The following is a 15592-nucleotide window of genomic DNA, read 5'->3' on the forward strand; positions in this document are numbered from 1 at the left end:
TAGATACAATTTGCTTAATGATATCAATTTCATATCAATTATAATAGAATGGAAGATTTCGCAGATCAGATTGCAAAACTATGTATAGAAAAATATGCGAAACTTAATAAAACAGGTAAACCGTCGCAGACAGAATGGACTGTACTGTCGGGTATAATATTAAAAAACTCTAATGATTCACTGTCTTTAGTAGCTCTTGCTACAGGAACAAAGTGCTTAGGCGAGATAGATTTAATAAATACGGAATTGTACGAGATAGGCTGTAGATTAAACGATTCTCATGCCGAGGTTCTTTGCAGACGTGCCTTTTTAAGATATTTGTACGAGCAGATTGATTTATTGCTTAACGATACTAGCAGCGACGTTTTTACAATGAACAATGAGAAAAAAATTGAGCTAAATGATGGAATTTCTTTTCATTTCTTTACGAGTCAAACACCTTGCGGAGATTGTTCTATATTTTTAAAAGATGAATTCAATGAAAATAATGCACCACCAAGGAAAATCGGAAAATATGATTACAATGATGCAGGTGAAGTGATCGTGGAATCGTGTAACAAAAAAGAACAGATAATTAGAGACATATATAGAACTGGTGCTAAATGTGTTAAAACTGAGAAATACCAGGATCCTCGTTTAACCGGAGTGAATTATCATATCATTGGACCATTGCGAACTAAACCAGGAAGGGGTAATCCTACTCTAAGTTTATCTTGTTCAGATAAAATGGCAAAGTAAATAAAATTACCCAAAGCCACAATTCTTTGTAAATGTATGTAAAATTTTAACAGAATATAGTAATTACACCTTACGATTTTTCTAGATGGAATATTCTTGGTTTACAAGGTTCACTTTTATCGATACTAGTACCTTTGATAAAAATGGAAACTATTACAATTGGAGGCAAATGTCCTTTTTCCTTAGAAGGAATGGAACGTGGATTGTATAAACGATTTAATAAGGAGAATATACACGGATTAAGAATCGCTCAAGCTAAATTTTCTTTCAAACAGCAGAAAAGTCATGAAAGAAAATATCCGTGTCCATCGAGTATCATATGGTGTGCTGTAAAATATCGGTAAATTTTTAATATTTATTATTTTCGTATTAAAATATGTACTTGTAGTTTTTTCAGTGTTTTATTTATGTTTGAAACGAATAATTAAATTACAATCAACTAGAATTGGTATAAAAAGTCAAAACAATTTTCGTAAGGTTTCACTTACAGCGACACAGAAATAGCGGTTGAAGGTAGAAAGCAAGGAGCTACTAAACGAAGGAAAGGTACTAGTTTACTTGTAACAAGGCGAGCTCTTTTTGAAACATTTTTACGGACTTGTGACAAATATTACAATTTCGATTGCGATATAAGACATCCGAAAAGAATTACCTATTTGGACTGCAAAAAATGGTCGAAGAATTACCAAAATTTATGGAACATATTAAAATCGGAGTCTTTTCGCGCTTGGCCTTCTAAACCGACTCACTTACAAACGTTTGTGCTGTAAAATCTTCAATATTTTTAACATACAATTTTTTTAAGTACAAACACTTATTCTTTATTAATTTGAATTATAAAATTAATGACAAAAATTTATAAATATAATATTTTACAATGTCCGTTTACTTATATTGGTATATCCCACACCTACACAAGTTAAACCAACTTGATCTAATATTTCATCTTCTTCTTTAAGTGATTCAATTTTAAATATGATTCCAAAAAAATCTCGTAAATCACGTAATAATTGTATCCTATAACAATAGTTGCTTTTTAATTCTCTAATGATCTTTCATTTCTTTTAGCAATTAGAATATATACTTGCTTACATTGCTGGTGTTAACGGTCCCGTTACAACTTTTGAAACATCCTTTTTACTCAGTGCCATGAATATTGCGGTCATACTTTGAAAAGGTGAATCCACACATCCATTTCTAAACTTGCATAAATTTATATTACAATTTGAGTCCTCGATTTTCCGCAAACGCTAAAATTATTTGCCTTACCGATAAATTTCATCGATTAATTTCATAGCTGCTTCTTTACCAAGATCTTCTGGCACACAAGGCAGAGAACCTGTTGTCATTAAAGGTGAAAATGCTTCTGCACCAAAAACAATTTCGGTGGTTGTTTCAGCTACTAAACTTAATCCAAAGCCTGACACATATTTTAATATTGTAAATATTAGAGCATATGAAAGTAAATGGAATAAATTTAAGGATAATAATATACCATGTACCTGGTGATTTTCCACTGGATGCACTCTTACAATGATCTGTATGAATATAGACATCTGGCAAGAATTTCAACAAAATACCTTTAGCGGATTCTACAATTCGATTAGCAATGGCAGGAGAAACACGTATGCTATATGCTGTACCTCTTACTCGTTTTACCATTCCACTATTCTGAAGCTGTGAATAAACTTTTTTAAGTATAGTAAAAACTGTAGCTATTAGAAAAAAATAGTTTTCACCTAAAGGAAAACTAACTTGAATAGTTTTGAGATTACGACTAGCAGGACATTTGAAACAAATCTCTCCACCACCCAGGGGTGCTGCTCCTCTTTTCTTAATATTAAATACAACCTCGTTATCACCCGCTAAAAATCTTTTTAATATAGGTACAGCAGTTGTTTTAATTCTGTCCACGCACGGATCTTAAAAGTTGAATGATATAATTTTAATACACAATTTTCAAATTTTCAACTTACAATAATAATATCTGTTGTTAGTCTATACATAAAAGTTTATTATAAACTATTCACTCACCTATTGTATTATTTGTAATTCCCTTAAGTTTTGCATTGACTGAATTTTTACAAAATGGAGCTAATATCATAATTCCTTCTAAATAATAGCCAATACCTCGTTGCAAGCTACAATCATGCTCCAATTCGCCACCATTCAATAAACCAGGATTATAATACAAATTTGTTCCAGTTTCATTTAATTCTATTCTTGATCCGTTTGTAATTTTATCCAATAATCGTATAAAACTCACTTCGTACTCTAATAACAAAGTATATGATACAATATAAAAATACTGCATTTTTTAATAATACATAATTGTATTATAGTAATTGAACTTTTTATATTATAATATAGAATGTGTTTTTTTTGTTGTTTTAATGTTATAAAATTTTTGTATGATAAGACGAGCAATTATTACTAATGTAACATTTTTAAAGATTTTTGAAAAATATTACGGATTTAAACTAACCTTTAAGACCAGGATCATCATCTGTGATTCTGATATCTGTTATTCGCACAGGTTTGCCCGAAAGCGTAGAAAGCAGTAAACGATATCGTAAATAATTACAGCCTTTGTACGTTAAAACTTTATTTTTCACTTTACCCGGCATATTTTATTAAAATTCACGATAATAAACAAAACAACATGAAAGAAATACAGAATTGTCTGACGTCATTATCAGTCATTACACTGTTTCCTTAACCATATTTATATTTCATGTGTTAAAATTGAATGATAAAAGAGTTTAGTGTTTCGAAAGCTGTTTTGAAAGATAGTACAGATAATTTTAAACGACGGCTGATAATAATTTCTAAGATATAAAGAAAAAGGAGGACATTATTAATTTACGTTTTAATGTACATATATGTATGTTACAATTACTTTGAAATTTTATTACATTTTACACGTCTCAAATGACATCACCAAAAAGGAAAATATTTGTTACCGTTGGCACAACCAAGTTTGACGAATTAATTGAGATGGTACTTAGTTCGGAAATTTTAGAGGTAAAAGAAGTAAAAATATTAATTTTAATTTTGAATCGTTTATGCATTTAAATTCTAGCGAAGTATTATACAAATTTTCAAGTTTTAATTAATTTTAACCGGGATTTCCGAAATATATTATTATAAACCTATTTAATTTACCGTAGTAGATACTATATACGTGTATACAATTGTTTTAGGCATTATCATTTAAAGGATACAATGAGCTAATTCTGCAAATCGGTAAAACTTTACTTGTTCCAAATTGCATACCACGTTGTGGTTTTGTTACTATAGAATATTTTAGTTTGAGTGCAAATATACTTGAATATGTAAAGAATGCAGATCTTGTTATAAGTCATGCAGGAGCAGGAAGTATTCTTGATGCTTTGGAAAATAAGACAAATTTAATTGTAGTTGTAAATCACAATCTGATGAACAATCATCAGTTGGAATTAGCTGAGCAACTTTATATGGATAAACATTTGTATTATTGTAACTGCGAAACCTTGTTAAATACTATCAAAACAATGGACTTCACTCAGTTGAAACCTTTTATTAATGACAGGAGCATACATATTGCTAAGCGAATAAACCAAATAATGGGTTTTTCAGTATAAAAAGTTTTTAACGAAATTAAGGAATATTTCAATATGTTCATAAGACATTTTATTTTTCAATACAATATGGAGTATATATTATAATAGTTTTCAATATTTATTATAATAGATATAGCTTTGATATAATTTACAATAGTAATAAGAATTGTTTAAATAACTGTTTCCTAAAATTATATTGTGGCAGCATAGAAAATTTATAATTTCAAGTTATGAAAAACAATGACAGAAAACTGTTAATCTTCTCTTAAAAACTTCCTAAATTATCTTTGGATAGCTGCTATTGTTAAAATAAAAGCTATATCAGTAAACGTATTTTACAAACACTGTAGAGTGTTAAAAATTAATGTTCATGTGTTTTTCTGTACGTTTTGTCTTTAGTAATAAACTAGCTAGGCAATTTTGCACAACAATGAACATAGTCATTGCATTAGCACTAGCCCACAGAATTTTTATATTTTGCAAACATTTATTGTTTTGTTTCTTAGAAGATTGCAGAATTAGTTATACTTTCAATTTATTGTATGAAGATACATGCACACAAAACAAACTACATATGTTTATAGTAGCATGTATTTCTTTAATTACAAACCAAACCTAGACGCGTCATTTCTTTTAAGAGTACATTTCCCATTTGTGCTGGACTCTTTGTTACTATTACACCAGCCTGCAAAAAATGTTTTACATGCAGTAAAATAATACAAACTACGACACGATGTTTTAATTCAACGATATATATAAATTTCAATAGTACCTTTTCAAGTGCATTGATTTTATCTTGCGCGCCCCCTTTTCCTCCTGAAATAATAGCGCCAGCATGTCCCATTCTTCGTCCAGGCGGAGCAGTGAGACCAGCAATAAATGATACTACTGGTTTAGCTTTTCCACCCTAAAATTACATTGAATATATACTACCTATATATGTTAATAATTGAAAAATTTATATTTACAATAGCATGAATCGTTTTTCGGTAGTGCGGAACATATGGATTTTCTGGGAAAATATTATGGTTTTTTTAGGATAGGATGGGATTTGGATACCAGTAAATCAGAACGGCAACCAACTATATTTTTTTCAATGAGGTATTCTGCTGCTAATTCTTCTGCACTTCCACCAATTTCACCAATCATTATGATACCATCACAATCTGGATCCCTCAGAAAGACGTCTAAACAATCAATGAAATCTGTTCCATTAAATGGATCTCCACCAATTCCAATACAAAGAGTTTGCCCAAGACCAGCCTTAAAGTAAAATTTTCTCGTATTATTTGTAATATGTATTATTACAAGATTGTACAAGTTTAATATTTATTACACAAAGAAATTGACAAGGAACTTAAAGAAAATGAATATTATTCACTTACAAGGGTTGTTTGATTTACAGCCTCGTATGTTAGAGTTCCAGACCTTGACACAATACCAACTTTTCCTTTCTGATGTATGTGTCCTGGCATAATACCTATTTTACACTGAGATAATGAAATAACATAAGCAAATGGCATATTGCAATCTATGTAATATATGTACCAAGTAGTATTTATATATAAGATTAATCACATATATATGTACATAGATTATTTTAATTATATTACATGAGTAATAATATTTGTTATGGAAGGCACTTTAGTTTTGCATTGCTAGTTACATATGTAATAGAAGATATACGAAAAGTAATGTAAAAACATTGATAAATTTAAAATATCAACACCTGTTCTGGAGCTATTATTCCAGGACAATTTGGACCAATAAGACGAGATTTACTTTGTTCCAAAAGACGTCTCTTGACTTTTACCATGTCATGTTGTGGAATACCTTCTGTGATACACACAATTAACGGCATTTCAGCATCTATTGCCTCCATAATAGCTGCTGCTGCAGCTGGTGGAGGCACATAAATAACAGTTGCAAAAGCACCAGTTGCTTCTTTTGCCTTTTTAAACATACAACATACAAAATGTACAGATCAATACTGAAAGCAAGAAATAAAATTTGCAAACAAATATTATTTACTCACCTCTTTCACAGTTTTAAAAACTGGTTTTCCAAGGTGATCTGAACCTGCTTTCTTAGGGTTAACACCACCTACTAATTTAGTACCATAGTCAATAGCTTGTTGACTATGAAATGTTCCTTGTCTACCAGTGAAACCTTGACATATAACTTTGGTATTTAAATCAATTTTTAAATTTTGTCTAGTGTCTGTGTAATTGAATCTTATTTGAGAACGTAATAAATGTCCACAATTTCTAACTGAAACATAAATGGATAATTTATTTTAATAATATATCTATGTCATATTATTAAACAAAATATATTTGAAAATAAAATTTTTAAGAGAAATGGGTAGGAACAGCCATTTTTGTGTATATGTAGTATTCAAATCAACTTTCAATTAGCTTTAAAATAATGAAATGTATCATATTTTATAGCTGTAATATATTGCAAATTAGTACTGTCTTTAGCCAGATGTTATTTATAGTGACTACATCAAATTTCTTTACTTTTGGGTCAAGGTTCATTGACTGAACATCATCCAATGATGTATAATTGATTAGTATGACATATGTTATGATAGAACAAAGAATTAAGTTATTGAAATAAATAGTTAGAAACATCATCTTTAATACTCATAAAAAATAATACCAATGAAGAAAATACTAGCACAAAAAGTAGATAAGCAAGAAAACATATATGAGATCAAGAAAATGTAAGATAAACTTCATTACAAGACACAGATAAACAGGACAGAAATTTAATATTCAATTACATAATACTTTATTAATGATTAAAATAGAACGACATTACATTGATAACTTAATTATTTAAAAGAACATTTCCCTATAAAGATTAAATTATGAATAATTATATGTGACCTTATATAATGGAATTTTAACGTGAGTGCGGGGTGTCAAATGTATTTTTAATTTTTAAAGTAATAGCCAGTTTTATGAAAAATTACAAATACGAGCGTGAAAAATTTCAAAGTGTTCTTCAGATATTAAACATTTTGAAGTACAGGAAAGTCTCTCTTTGACATTGAAAGTCATACGATAATCAACCGAGTCTTACCTGTGAATTTTGAAAATGTCCTGACTGCCACAGCCATTTTTTAATTGATATTCCTGTTAAAAGAAGTTAACGGACAAAATTGAATTATTAAAAAACCACCATTAAAAGAACTATCTTCTCTGAACTGACGAGATAGAGAAGATCTTGTCCTAAAGAAAATACACGGCAAAGTGCAGTTCGCACGTATGTGTAAGAGAACCTGTTTCCACGAAATTATTACTTGTCAAATGATGGGAACATTGAACATTGAACTGATTGGTCAAATATTTCGCAAACTTTCTTCTCTAGCCTGATTTTCAATGCAGAAATTTCATCATAGAAAATTCAGTTCCATATACATTTACAAACGCTTAGGTGTTATTTTTAATGTTTCGCTAAATTTTTCAACGAATTATCCATAAATCTTGTCTTCACAATTTCAAGAAATATTAGAAGCGCAATTTCCTAGATTTATAATCGTTTCATTGGTAAAGAAATAGGGAAATTGACTTTACTCCTATATATGCTTTGAAATGTATTCCGATGCATTGTAGATTCATTTATGAAATCCATACATTTTGAATAAAAATATAAAATCTATTAAAATAGGAAATTAAAATAAGGTGGTAGAAAAAGGAGTCAAATAAATTTTGTGAAACGTATACTAGTATATGAATATTAAACTTATGTTGCGACTGTGGGAACAAACATAATTGCAGTTCTATGCCATGGAAAGGTAGTATGCTGCATAATCAACGGAGATCACTTAAAATTGAGCGTAGTTAACGAAAGATACGATTGATGGTATCGTAGTTGCCAAATGTAGATTACCGAAAGAAAGTCTACGTAAATCCTTTTTCGATTTTATTGTTATTACTGACATAAGAATTTAATTATATCGAAATTTTTATATGGATTAAAAATTTACTGAAATTCCAAGTGATACAATTGCGTGACTAATATTGACGTGTATCTATATAGTACGGCATAAATCACAGTGGGGTATAGAAAATAAATATCTCGATAAAAATGACGTGGTGAAGAGAGCCTTATCGTTTTACAAAATCATCGACGAAATTGCAAGGTATGCATACTTTCATAGTTTTTAATGCTTCTGACTGATATTGTTTTAAGTGCCCACAAATCGAATAATAAAATCTACTCAAAATGTTGATTTTGTCGGATATATTTTCGCGAAAAAAAATAATTTTCTGAAATTTAGCTCTTTCGATCGTACTACTTCCAACATTATACAAAATTTTCATTTAACATTACTACAAGTTATGTGATATGAAATTATCTCTCATTGCATTGTTGGCCGATATTCGTATGCATTTGAAATATATTCAATGAAGATAGAAAGTTTGAACAAATCAATAGGAAATAAAAATGATGTGTATATTTTTTTTATTTCAATACTACGTTTTTGTAGTTCTTTAGCGTTTTATTCTATTTCACTACTGTGTGATGAATAATTAAATCAATTATATATTTATTTTTATTATATGATTAATTTTATAAGTTTAGGAGAGATATGATACAAAGTATTTATATTATAAATATGTATTGATTGTAGAAGAGGATACTTTTTAATTCTATACTATTATCTTTGTGGTAGTAATCTTTAGATTTATGTTAATCATTTGTAAATGATTTATAATTAATTAAGCACATAATATAGGATGGAAGAAAGTACAAGTTCTGAAAAAGTTTGGTGTAAGACTAAAACTGAAGAACCAAATAGTTTATTTCATGGAGAATCTACAACACAGTCTGTGGAAGCTAACTCTACTTCTTTAGCAGATATATTTGATACAGCATTTACATCTACAGTCGATCCTTCTCCGCAATCAAGATTTACTTCAGGTACAAATGAAATTTTAATAACACAACATATATATGGAAGCATTTTTTTTCATATTTTATATATTCAATGTAGCAAGTATTTGGTAAAATTATTAAACAAAAATTTTATGTGTTTATACAACAATAATTTCTTCATAACAGCTAATGAGATGGAATATGAACATTTATTTGCGGAAAGCGACATAGAAGAATCTGAATTAGCTCCTATCAATCCTTATGTAAATCGACCACATCATTCTACTTCAGATAGTAATTTTGTTTTTGGAAGTTATTTAACTGGGCCTGAAACAGCAGGAGATTCTCATAATTATTGGCAACCCGAACGTTTAAATTGCAATATGTGCCAAAATAGACAAGACCGAAGCACAAAACACGAATCTCACAATCGACAATTAGGAAATGCATGTGAAGAGAGATCTTGTGAAAATTATCGTAAAAGAATTTTACACGAACGAGATCCGCCAGTAAGGCATAAAAGTAAAAAGCATGAGGAACACAAATCGGTAAACGATCAACAAACTGATAGTTTAAATATAGCTGGACCATCAAGATTATCAGATAGTGTTTCTAATAGGTATGAGATATTGGTACCTCAAAATTAGATTTTATTTATTAATTCTTGCATTTCTTTGTGTTATATTTATTTTCAACACAACTAGATCAACCACCAGTGATAGAAATCTTTTAAACAGAGTTATGCAGAATAGTGAAAATGATACTGCCAATGATACCAATACTTTATACCATCCAATTTTGCCAAATGCAATTAATACTCAGGAACACTCTACTCGTACAAGTATATTTATATTTTCCTACTATTAATATTATATAAATCAAAGATCAGTTATGTATGTATGTATGGTAATATTTATAATCTAGGTTGTTGTTACGTTACATGTGAATAATATATTAGCTAGATTTTTAAATAAGATATTTTCATAGATGATATTTGTTTGCATCAAGTAGGACATGATGATACACCATCAGCACCAGATCTACAATTAGATTGGTCCTCCAGTAGCGATGATGCTACTAGTAGTGACGACACCACAAGTAGTGACAATGCCACTAGTAGTGACGACGCCACTAGTAGTGACGACGAAGGTGGCTCTGTTGAAGTTCTTGGAACAGTAAATCACAATAATAAAGTAAAAAAGTTTACTTATATTGGGTGAAATCTATGTACATTTTACATTAGTTGTTTATTACATATTACATTTATTTAGCAGAATTCTGTACAAAATAATGAAGAAAGTAATCGTCCAGTAACTGTGGTTGATTTAACCGTGGAATCAGACGAAGAACACACCCCATCTGTTCCAACAACTTCTGTAGTAAATCCATGGACAACAGATAATGTACATAGGTAAACGTTATAAACATTTTATCATATATCGATTCAATGTTAATTATCATTCGTATAATTTGTTAATCTTAATAATCATTTTAGTGGGAACAACTCTTATTGTATGCATGGTTCACCAGACTACATGTATCATGGTCGATGTATGCATCACAATTGCAGAATTCCAATTCCAGTTATACCTGTAGGATATGGTCAACTGCCAGGTAAAATCTTTTTTCAGATTGTAACAACATAATGAAACATTAAACAATTGATATTAGAATTAATAAATGTGATAATATTTGTAATGTATAAAAGAATTAATTTTTTATAGATGGTCCAACGGGAATGTCGAGAACACGAATGCATCCGGTACAAGAAAGACTATGGCTTATTCAACAGCGCATGCAAGAAATACACAGGAGACGCCTTTATGCAAGATCTTCGTCACATTACACGTTAGTACTACGAACAAATTTTTAATAGTTTACATTATATAATAATTTTCATATTCAGTAGCACAACGTCGTGTGGTCCACGCCTCTATGCAAGATCTTCGTCACATTACACGTTAGTACTACGAATAAATTTTTAATAGTTCACATTACATAATAATTTTCATATTTAGTAGCACAACGTCGTGTGGTCCACATATGCATCAAGCAACCCAACACACGTGTAACAATGGAAACGCTAATACTCCGAATAATCGTTACAATGCCTCGGAAAATATGACATTTGCAGAAAATTATCCTCCACCTCCAATTCTACCACCACCCCAACAACCTACTGTTTATAGTCATCCAGAAGCTAGAGGTCCATCAAGTTATAGTCCAAATTGTCCTGTGCAACCTGTAATGGTAATTTAATACTCTATAAAGTTTGCATTATTTAATCTTAGCATTGAATTTTGTATTTATAATTGAATGTTTTAAAATTGTTGTGCTTTTACAGGAACTAGTAGAAATGGAACCAATACCGCCAGTAATGTTGCCTTCTATGCCAGTTCATATGTTCCATCATTATCGCCCACGTCAAAGACCACTAGTCCCGCAACATATGCATCACGTTCATATCAGTTTTCATCCCCATATGGTATGTTTTTGATTACGATATGTTGAACTGGTCTGTTTTATTATTTTCGAAATGCTACACATGTATTTCCTAACACATAGCAAGAGTCTGGTGCACACGATATGATGCCATTGCCGCCCTTGATGCCACTTTCAACACCAGCGCGTCATATGTCGCTGCTTCTGGAAGATTATATGCGCTTCGTTGATTTGCGGCGTATGGCTCATATTGGTTGTGCAGTAACACAAGAATCGATCGAAAGTCATACATTCCCTCACAAGTACAAACGGGTAATAAATTACGAGTATTAATAATTATTGTATATGTTCCTTATCATATTATCACTATATTATTTATGTTTACTACGTATTTCTGCAGGTTAAGAAAGTCGAGAATGGGGAAGATGCTATTGAGAAGTGCGCTATATGTTTGTCTGAATTTGAAGACTATGAAAGTGTCAGGTATAAATTATTATATTCATAAAAAATACATATTTTGTTATAGATTATTTTTAGCAACTATGGTTTTTCTAATTTGTTGTATAGGAGGCTTCCATGCATGCATTTATTTCACATAGACTGTGTCGATCAGTGGTTGTGCACTAATAAACGCTGTCCTATATGTCGAGTGGATATTGATACTTTTCTACACAAGGAGCTTGCCACCACTGCATAGTTTAAGATCGATTTTACCCATCTATTTTCATGTTTAAGTATGATCAGGTAATATCCGCATTTTATAAAATACTTTGAAATATTTTATTCATGGGTAAACCTTCTTCTGACACTACTATGAATGTTGATGTACAAATTTTACTGTGACTAATCAAAATATCAATAACTATACAGAACTAAGTTCCTGGAGTTGTAGGAGAGGTTTGTTTTGATTTAACATTATTATCCTTGTATTCATTTCATGGGTATTAATAATACTGTACATAAGAAATGTTAGGTTTGTTCATTGTGCGTTACTGTATTGATAAAATTTGTATTTTTTTCGACGATTTATTGCGTGTATAGTACTTCAGATGACAAGAAATTGATTATATCAAGCATTTGAAGTGGCAAATGCCTTCACGAGATTTTGTATCCTATTGTTTTATTATGTGTGATACAAAAAAATGTTGTTATTGAAATCATGGGGTAATCGCTAATATAGTGAATCTTTTTTAATTTAAGATAAAAAAATGTGAACTAATAAGAATCATGCAAAAGTACTTTATTCCTATGTTTCAGTAATTCTACTGGGTGCTACATATATCAATATAAAGTCTATGTATACTAACTGTATTTTAATAATTTTTGAAAATATTGAAAAACTACGATTCATACATAAACAATTCTTTGAGGCTATGTACATTTTCATAAGTTTTTATATTATATAAGCTTTTTAAAAAAAATGTATTTGAATAATTCTAGGAATATATAAAAAGGTATTAAAATAATAAATTCTGCTTTTGGTTAGATTTTCAAAATTCTTGTAATGAATAGAAAAACACAAAATTTTACAAATAGTTCAAAAGCTTTATGAAAAATTAAGTTAAGTCAGGAATGAAAAAGCATAATGAACAAATATAAAAATATTGTAGAAAAATTCTAAAAAGTAAGTATAGTTAAAGAAATACATACTGTAACTAATACTATGTGACGCTACTGTATATTATTATTGTATATATTAACAAAGTAATATTGTGTGTGTGTATGTGTGTGTGTGTGCGTGTGGGCAGGCGGGTGGGTGATGTGTGTGCGTGTGCGTGCGCGCGTGTATTCGCATACACTATTGTGCAGTAGTATTACATAGAATACTTTTCGTAGTATACTGACCATATATAATGTAATTTTGTAACTTTAAGAGTTTAAATCAATAATTGATTCGATTTATTAAACATGATATAATAATCTTCACAAAGTGTATTTGCAATTTAAAAAGAAAGTCGAGTAGATTGTTTTCACTCGTTCTTATACAAACAATATAGATGCCTTTTCAAAGTAAAGATATCTGATAAATGTCCTTGATTTTTATACCAAAAAAAGAAACATCAGTACGATTGACAGTTCTCATCTTATTATTAGCAGTAAATATTGTGTTTATGTGACGATTTTTTGAGTGTAACATTAGAAAGGAAAAATAGTATAAAGTAAACGCCAAACTAAGTCAACAATTAAAGGCCATTGAATTAAGACAGCCTAATTAGCAAAGCTAAGCCAAAGACTAAAAAATTATATTTAAATTAAATACTCAATTATCTTTGAGGACAGTTAACGCCCAGTTTCTATGAAAATTACATCGAATGTTCATTTAAAGAATATATTAAATCATATTTATTTAAAAGTTCATTCTAAGCACATTAAATGCTATTTAAATGAAACACAAATATATATATTTTGAACCATCCAATGAAATCAAAGCTTTGTTGTAAAGTATAAAAAAACTGTCGCAAAAGTCATTTATTTCACGATGCGAGTTTTACATAATATTGGAATTGTAAGTAGTTATTAAATCATGATATAATCAAAACGATGCCGAACGTAGAAAGCAGTGATCAAATTTATTACTACAGAACTTCCAATACCAAAATACAAAAAACGAATTGATAAGCTTCATGTCGTTAGTATACTGAATCATAATTGTGAAACATGATTGTTCACCAGGTTCCCAATATTTGTAATCTTTTCTACACGAAGAACCAGTTTAAGAGCAATGTATAATACTCTTGAAGTTGTATTAAAAATTTAAAGAATGTTATTGAAATTAAATCATCAGGAATTAAATTGCTTTAAGTATATGCAGCTAATATATTGAAACAAACATTACAATATTGATCTATACACTCGTGTAAATTCTTTTTAAAAATAAAAGGTACCTATTGCTTCTGACTAACTATAATATTAAATATATATATAATTTAATTTTCAATAGATCCACGAGTATATATAAAATTGTACAAAATTTTATTCGAATATTTACCATGGTATGTAATTGGATATCTTTAAACATAAAAAATACACTTTGTTTCATACATATATTATTGTTAGGAGTAATCACTAATTATTCGATTGATTGAAAATTTATTGTAAATATTTTACATAAAAACTGCCTTTGGGGTTTCATAATGATTTATTTAAATTAATGGTTCTGTTATATTTTAAAGTTACTGAAAGAATTCGAATGATTGTGTATCGAAGTAAGTGAATGTTCAAACATGTCATTTTTTGATTGTTTAATGTTTCTCAGTAATACAATTATCATTAAGAAATTCTCACTGTACTGCTATTATTGACAATGATTCAGAGTAATTAATAGAAAGATCTTGCAGACATTTTATCTCATTTAACATTTAAATGGACTTAATTTAGTTTATTTCAATATTTGAGATACTTTTAAATTTTATGTTATATAAATGCAAATGCATGTGATTTCACTTAAATATATTATTAACAATATAGATATACATACAATTTCTCAGAGAAAATCATATTCCAAATAAATTAAATTACTGTCAAAATTGTAGTATACATACATATGTTGAGAAAAAATTATGAAGAAAAGGAAAGGAATGCATGTATTTGTACTATGTTGACAAACTGATTATGTAAATCTTATTCCCACACTATTCGAATTAGTGGATACGTACCTTTATATAGTTATTAAATATGTACATTAAAAAACAATAATTTTATATACCTTCGTGAATTATAAGAATATAAATTATGTATGTTATTATGGCAATCTAATACAATGTTAACTGTATCAATATATTGTTAAAATGTCAGAATAAAAGTTATTCAAAATAAATGACATAGGAAAGAACGAAGTGTAATTAATATCACATACAGACAAAACTGAGACAGAATACAACACCTGAAGAAAGGTACTCGGTTACTTGTAATGAATTTAT

The 15592-nt window shown here is 29.3% G+C and overlaps 5 protein-coding genes across 15 annotated transcripts; 3 read left to right on the forward strand and 2 right to left on the reverse strand.

Moving 5' to 3' along the window:
• Positions 1 to 48: 48 nt before the first annotated feature.
• On the forward strand, positions 49 to 2713 carry LOC143150028 (tRNA-specific adenosine deaminase 1-like). Of its 2 annotated transcripts, XM_076318019.1 has the most exons (4): positions 49 to 734; positions 824 to 1078; positions 1229 to 1284; positions 1807 to 2713. In XM_076318019.1, the coding sequence occupies exons 1-4, from the start codon at positions 49 to 51 to the stop codon at positions 1842 to 1844; spliced, it is 1035 nt and encodes a 344-aa protein (XP_076174134.1). In that variant the 3' UTR covers positions 1845 to 2713. The 2 variants fall into 2 exon arrangements, with proteins under 2 accessions (XP_076174134.1, XP_076174133.1); XM_076318018.1 differs by lacking the exon at positions 1807 to 2713 and having other exon boundaries at positions 1229 to 1614.
• Rtc1 (RNA terminal phosphate cyclase 1) lies at positions 1127 to 3449 on the reverse strand. The gene is made up of 7 exons (XM_076318020.1): positions 3224 to 3449; positions 2773 to 3012; positions 2494 to 2660; positions 2241 to 2415; positions 2008 to 2158; positions 1831 to 1935; positions 1127 to 1755 (listed from the first exon to the last, which is right to left on the reverse strand). Exons 1-7 carry the CDS (start codon positions 3363 to 3365, stop codon positions 1611 to 1613), a joined length of 1125 nt encoding a protein of 374 aa, XP_076174135.1. The 5' UTR covers positions 3366 to 3449; the 3' UTR covers positions 1127 to 1610.
• On the forward strand, positions 3287 to 5120 carry Alg13 (Alg13 UDP-N-acetylglucosaminyltransferase subunit). The gene is made up of 2 exons (XM_076318023.1): positions 3287 to 3762; positions 3942 to 5120. Exons 1-2 carry the CDS (start codon positions 3670 to 3672, stop codon positions 4359 to 4361), a joined length of 513 nt encoding a protein of 170 aa, XP_076174138.1. The 5' UTR covers positions 3287 to 3669; the 3' UTR covers positions 4362 to 5120.
• On the reverse strand, positions 4859 to 7639 carry Scsalpha1 (Succinyl-coenzyme A synthetase alpha subunit 1). Its single transcript, XM_076318021.1, has 7 exons — positions 7431 to 7639; positions 6376 to 6611; positions 6070 to 6291; positions 5726 to 5830; positions 5424 to 5603; positions 5113 to 5247; positions 4859 to 5025 (listed from the first exon to the last, which is right to left on the reverse strand). The coding sequence occupies exons 1-7, from the start codon at positions 7465 to 7467 to the stop codon at positions 4939 to 4941; spliced, it is 1002 nt and encodes a 333-aa protein (XP_076174136.1). The 5' UTR covers positions 7468 to 7639; the 3' UTR covers positions 4859 to 4938.
• Positions 7640 to 8184: 545 nt separating this feature from the next.
• Positions 8185 to 14661, forward strand: LOC143150339 (uncharacterized). 10 transcript variants are annotated; one of them, XM_076318521.1, is made up of 15 exons: positions 8185 to 8493; positions 9091 to 9275; positions 9417 to 9849; positions 9935 to 10071; positions 10239 to 10423; positions 10502 to 10641; positions 10726 to 10844; positions 10955 to 11078; positions 11137 to 11190; positions 11249 to 11480; positions 11575 to 11715; positions 11796 to 11984; positions 12073 to 12155; positions 12240 to 12416; positions 12930 to 14661. In XM_076318521.1, exons 2-14 carry the CDS (start codon positions 9092 to 9094, stop codon positions 12367 to 12369), a joined length of 2151 nt encoding a protein of 716 aa, XP_076174636.1. In that variant the 5' UTR covers positions 8185 to 8493; position 9091; the 3' UTR covers positions 12370 to 12416; positions 12930 to 14661. The 10 variants fall into 10 exon arrangements, with proteins under 10 accessions (XP_076174636.1, XP_076174635.1, XP_076174641.1 ...); XM_076318520.1 differs by lacking the exon at positions 12930 to 14661 and having other exon boundaries at positions 12240 to 12923; XM_076318526.1 differs by lacking the exon at positions 12930 to 14661 and having other exon boundaries at positions 11140 to 11190; positions 12240 to 12923.
• The last annotated feature ends 931 nt before the right edge of the window (positions 14662 to 15592 follow it).

This window comes from Ptiloglossa arizonensis, chromosome 8 (genome assembly GCF_051014685.1).
Source record: "Ptiloglossa arizonensis isolate GNS036 chromosome 8, iyPtiAriz1_principal, whole genome shotgun sequence".
Taxonomy (NCBI): Eukaryota; Metazoa; Arthropoda; class Insecta; order Hymenoptera; family Colletidae; genus Ptiloglossa; species Ptiloglossa arizonensis.

Excerpts from the sequence above, each read along its gene's own strand:
- LOC143150028 (XM_076318018.1), top strand. The coding sequence starts at position 49 with ATGGAAGATTTCGCAGATCAGATTGCAAAACTATGTATAGAAAAATAT. Across the intron at positions 735-823 it reads TGTTCAGATAAAATGGCAAA|ATGGAATATTCTTGGTTTAC; the intron begins GTAAATAAAATT and ends CGATTTTTCTAG. Across the intron at positions 1,079-1,228 it reads TGGTGTGCTGTAAAATATCG|CGACACAGAAATAGCGGTTG; the intron begins GTAAATTTTTAA and ends TTTCACTTACAG.
- Rtc1 (XM_076318020.1), bottom strand. The coding sequence starts at position 3,365 with ATGCCGGGTAAAGTGAAAAATAAAGTTTTAACGTACAAAGGCTGTAAT. Across the intron at positions 2,159-2,240 it reads ATCCAGTGGAAAATCACCAG|GCTTTGGATTAAGTTTAGTA; the intron begins GTACATGGTATA and ends AATATGTGTCAG. Across the intron at positions 1,756-1,830 it reads GGACCGTTAACACCAGCAAT|GATACAATTATTACGTGATT; the intron begins GTAAGCAAGTAT and ends CTATTGTTATAG.
- Alg13 (XM_076318023.1), top strand. The coding sequence starts at position 3,670 with ATGACATCACCAAAAAGGAAAATATTTGTTACCGTTGGCACAACCAAG. Across the intron at positions 3,763-3,941 it reads TTAGTTCGGAAATTTTAGAG|GCATTATCATTTAAAGGATA; the intron begins GTAAAAGAAGTA and ends CAATTGTTTTAG.
- Scsalpha1 (XM_076318021.1), bottom strand. The coding sequence starts at position 7,467 with ATGGCTGTGGCAGTCAGGACATTTTCAAAATTCACAG. Across the intron at positions 5,831-6,069 it reads GAATAATAGCTCCAGAACAG|TGTAAAATAGGTATTATGCC; the intron begins GTGTTGATATTT and ends TCATTATCTCAG. Across the intron at positions 5,026-5,112 it reads AAATCAATGCACTTGAAAAG|GCTGGTGTAATAGTAACAAA; the intron begins GTACTATTGAAA and ends CATTTTTTGCAG.
- LOC143150339 (XM_076318521.1), top strand. The coding sequence starts at position 9,092 with ATGGAAGAAAGTACAAGTTCTGAAAAAGTTTGGTGTAAGACTAAAACT. Across the intron at positions 9,276-9,416 it reads GCAATCAAGATTTACTTCAG|CTAATGAGATGGAATATGAA; the intron begins GTACAAATGAAA and ends TCTTCATAACAG. Across the intron at positions 10,072-10,238 it reads GGAACACTCTACTCGTACAA|TAGGACATGATGATACACCA; the intron begins GTATATTTATAT and ends GTTTGCATCAAG.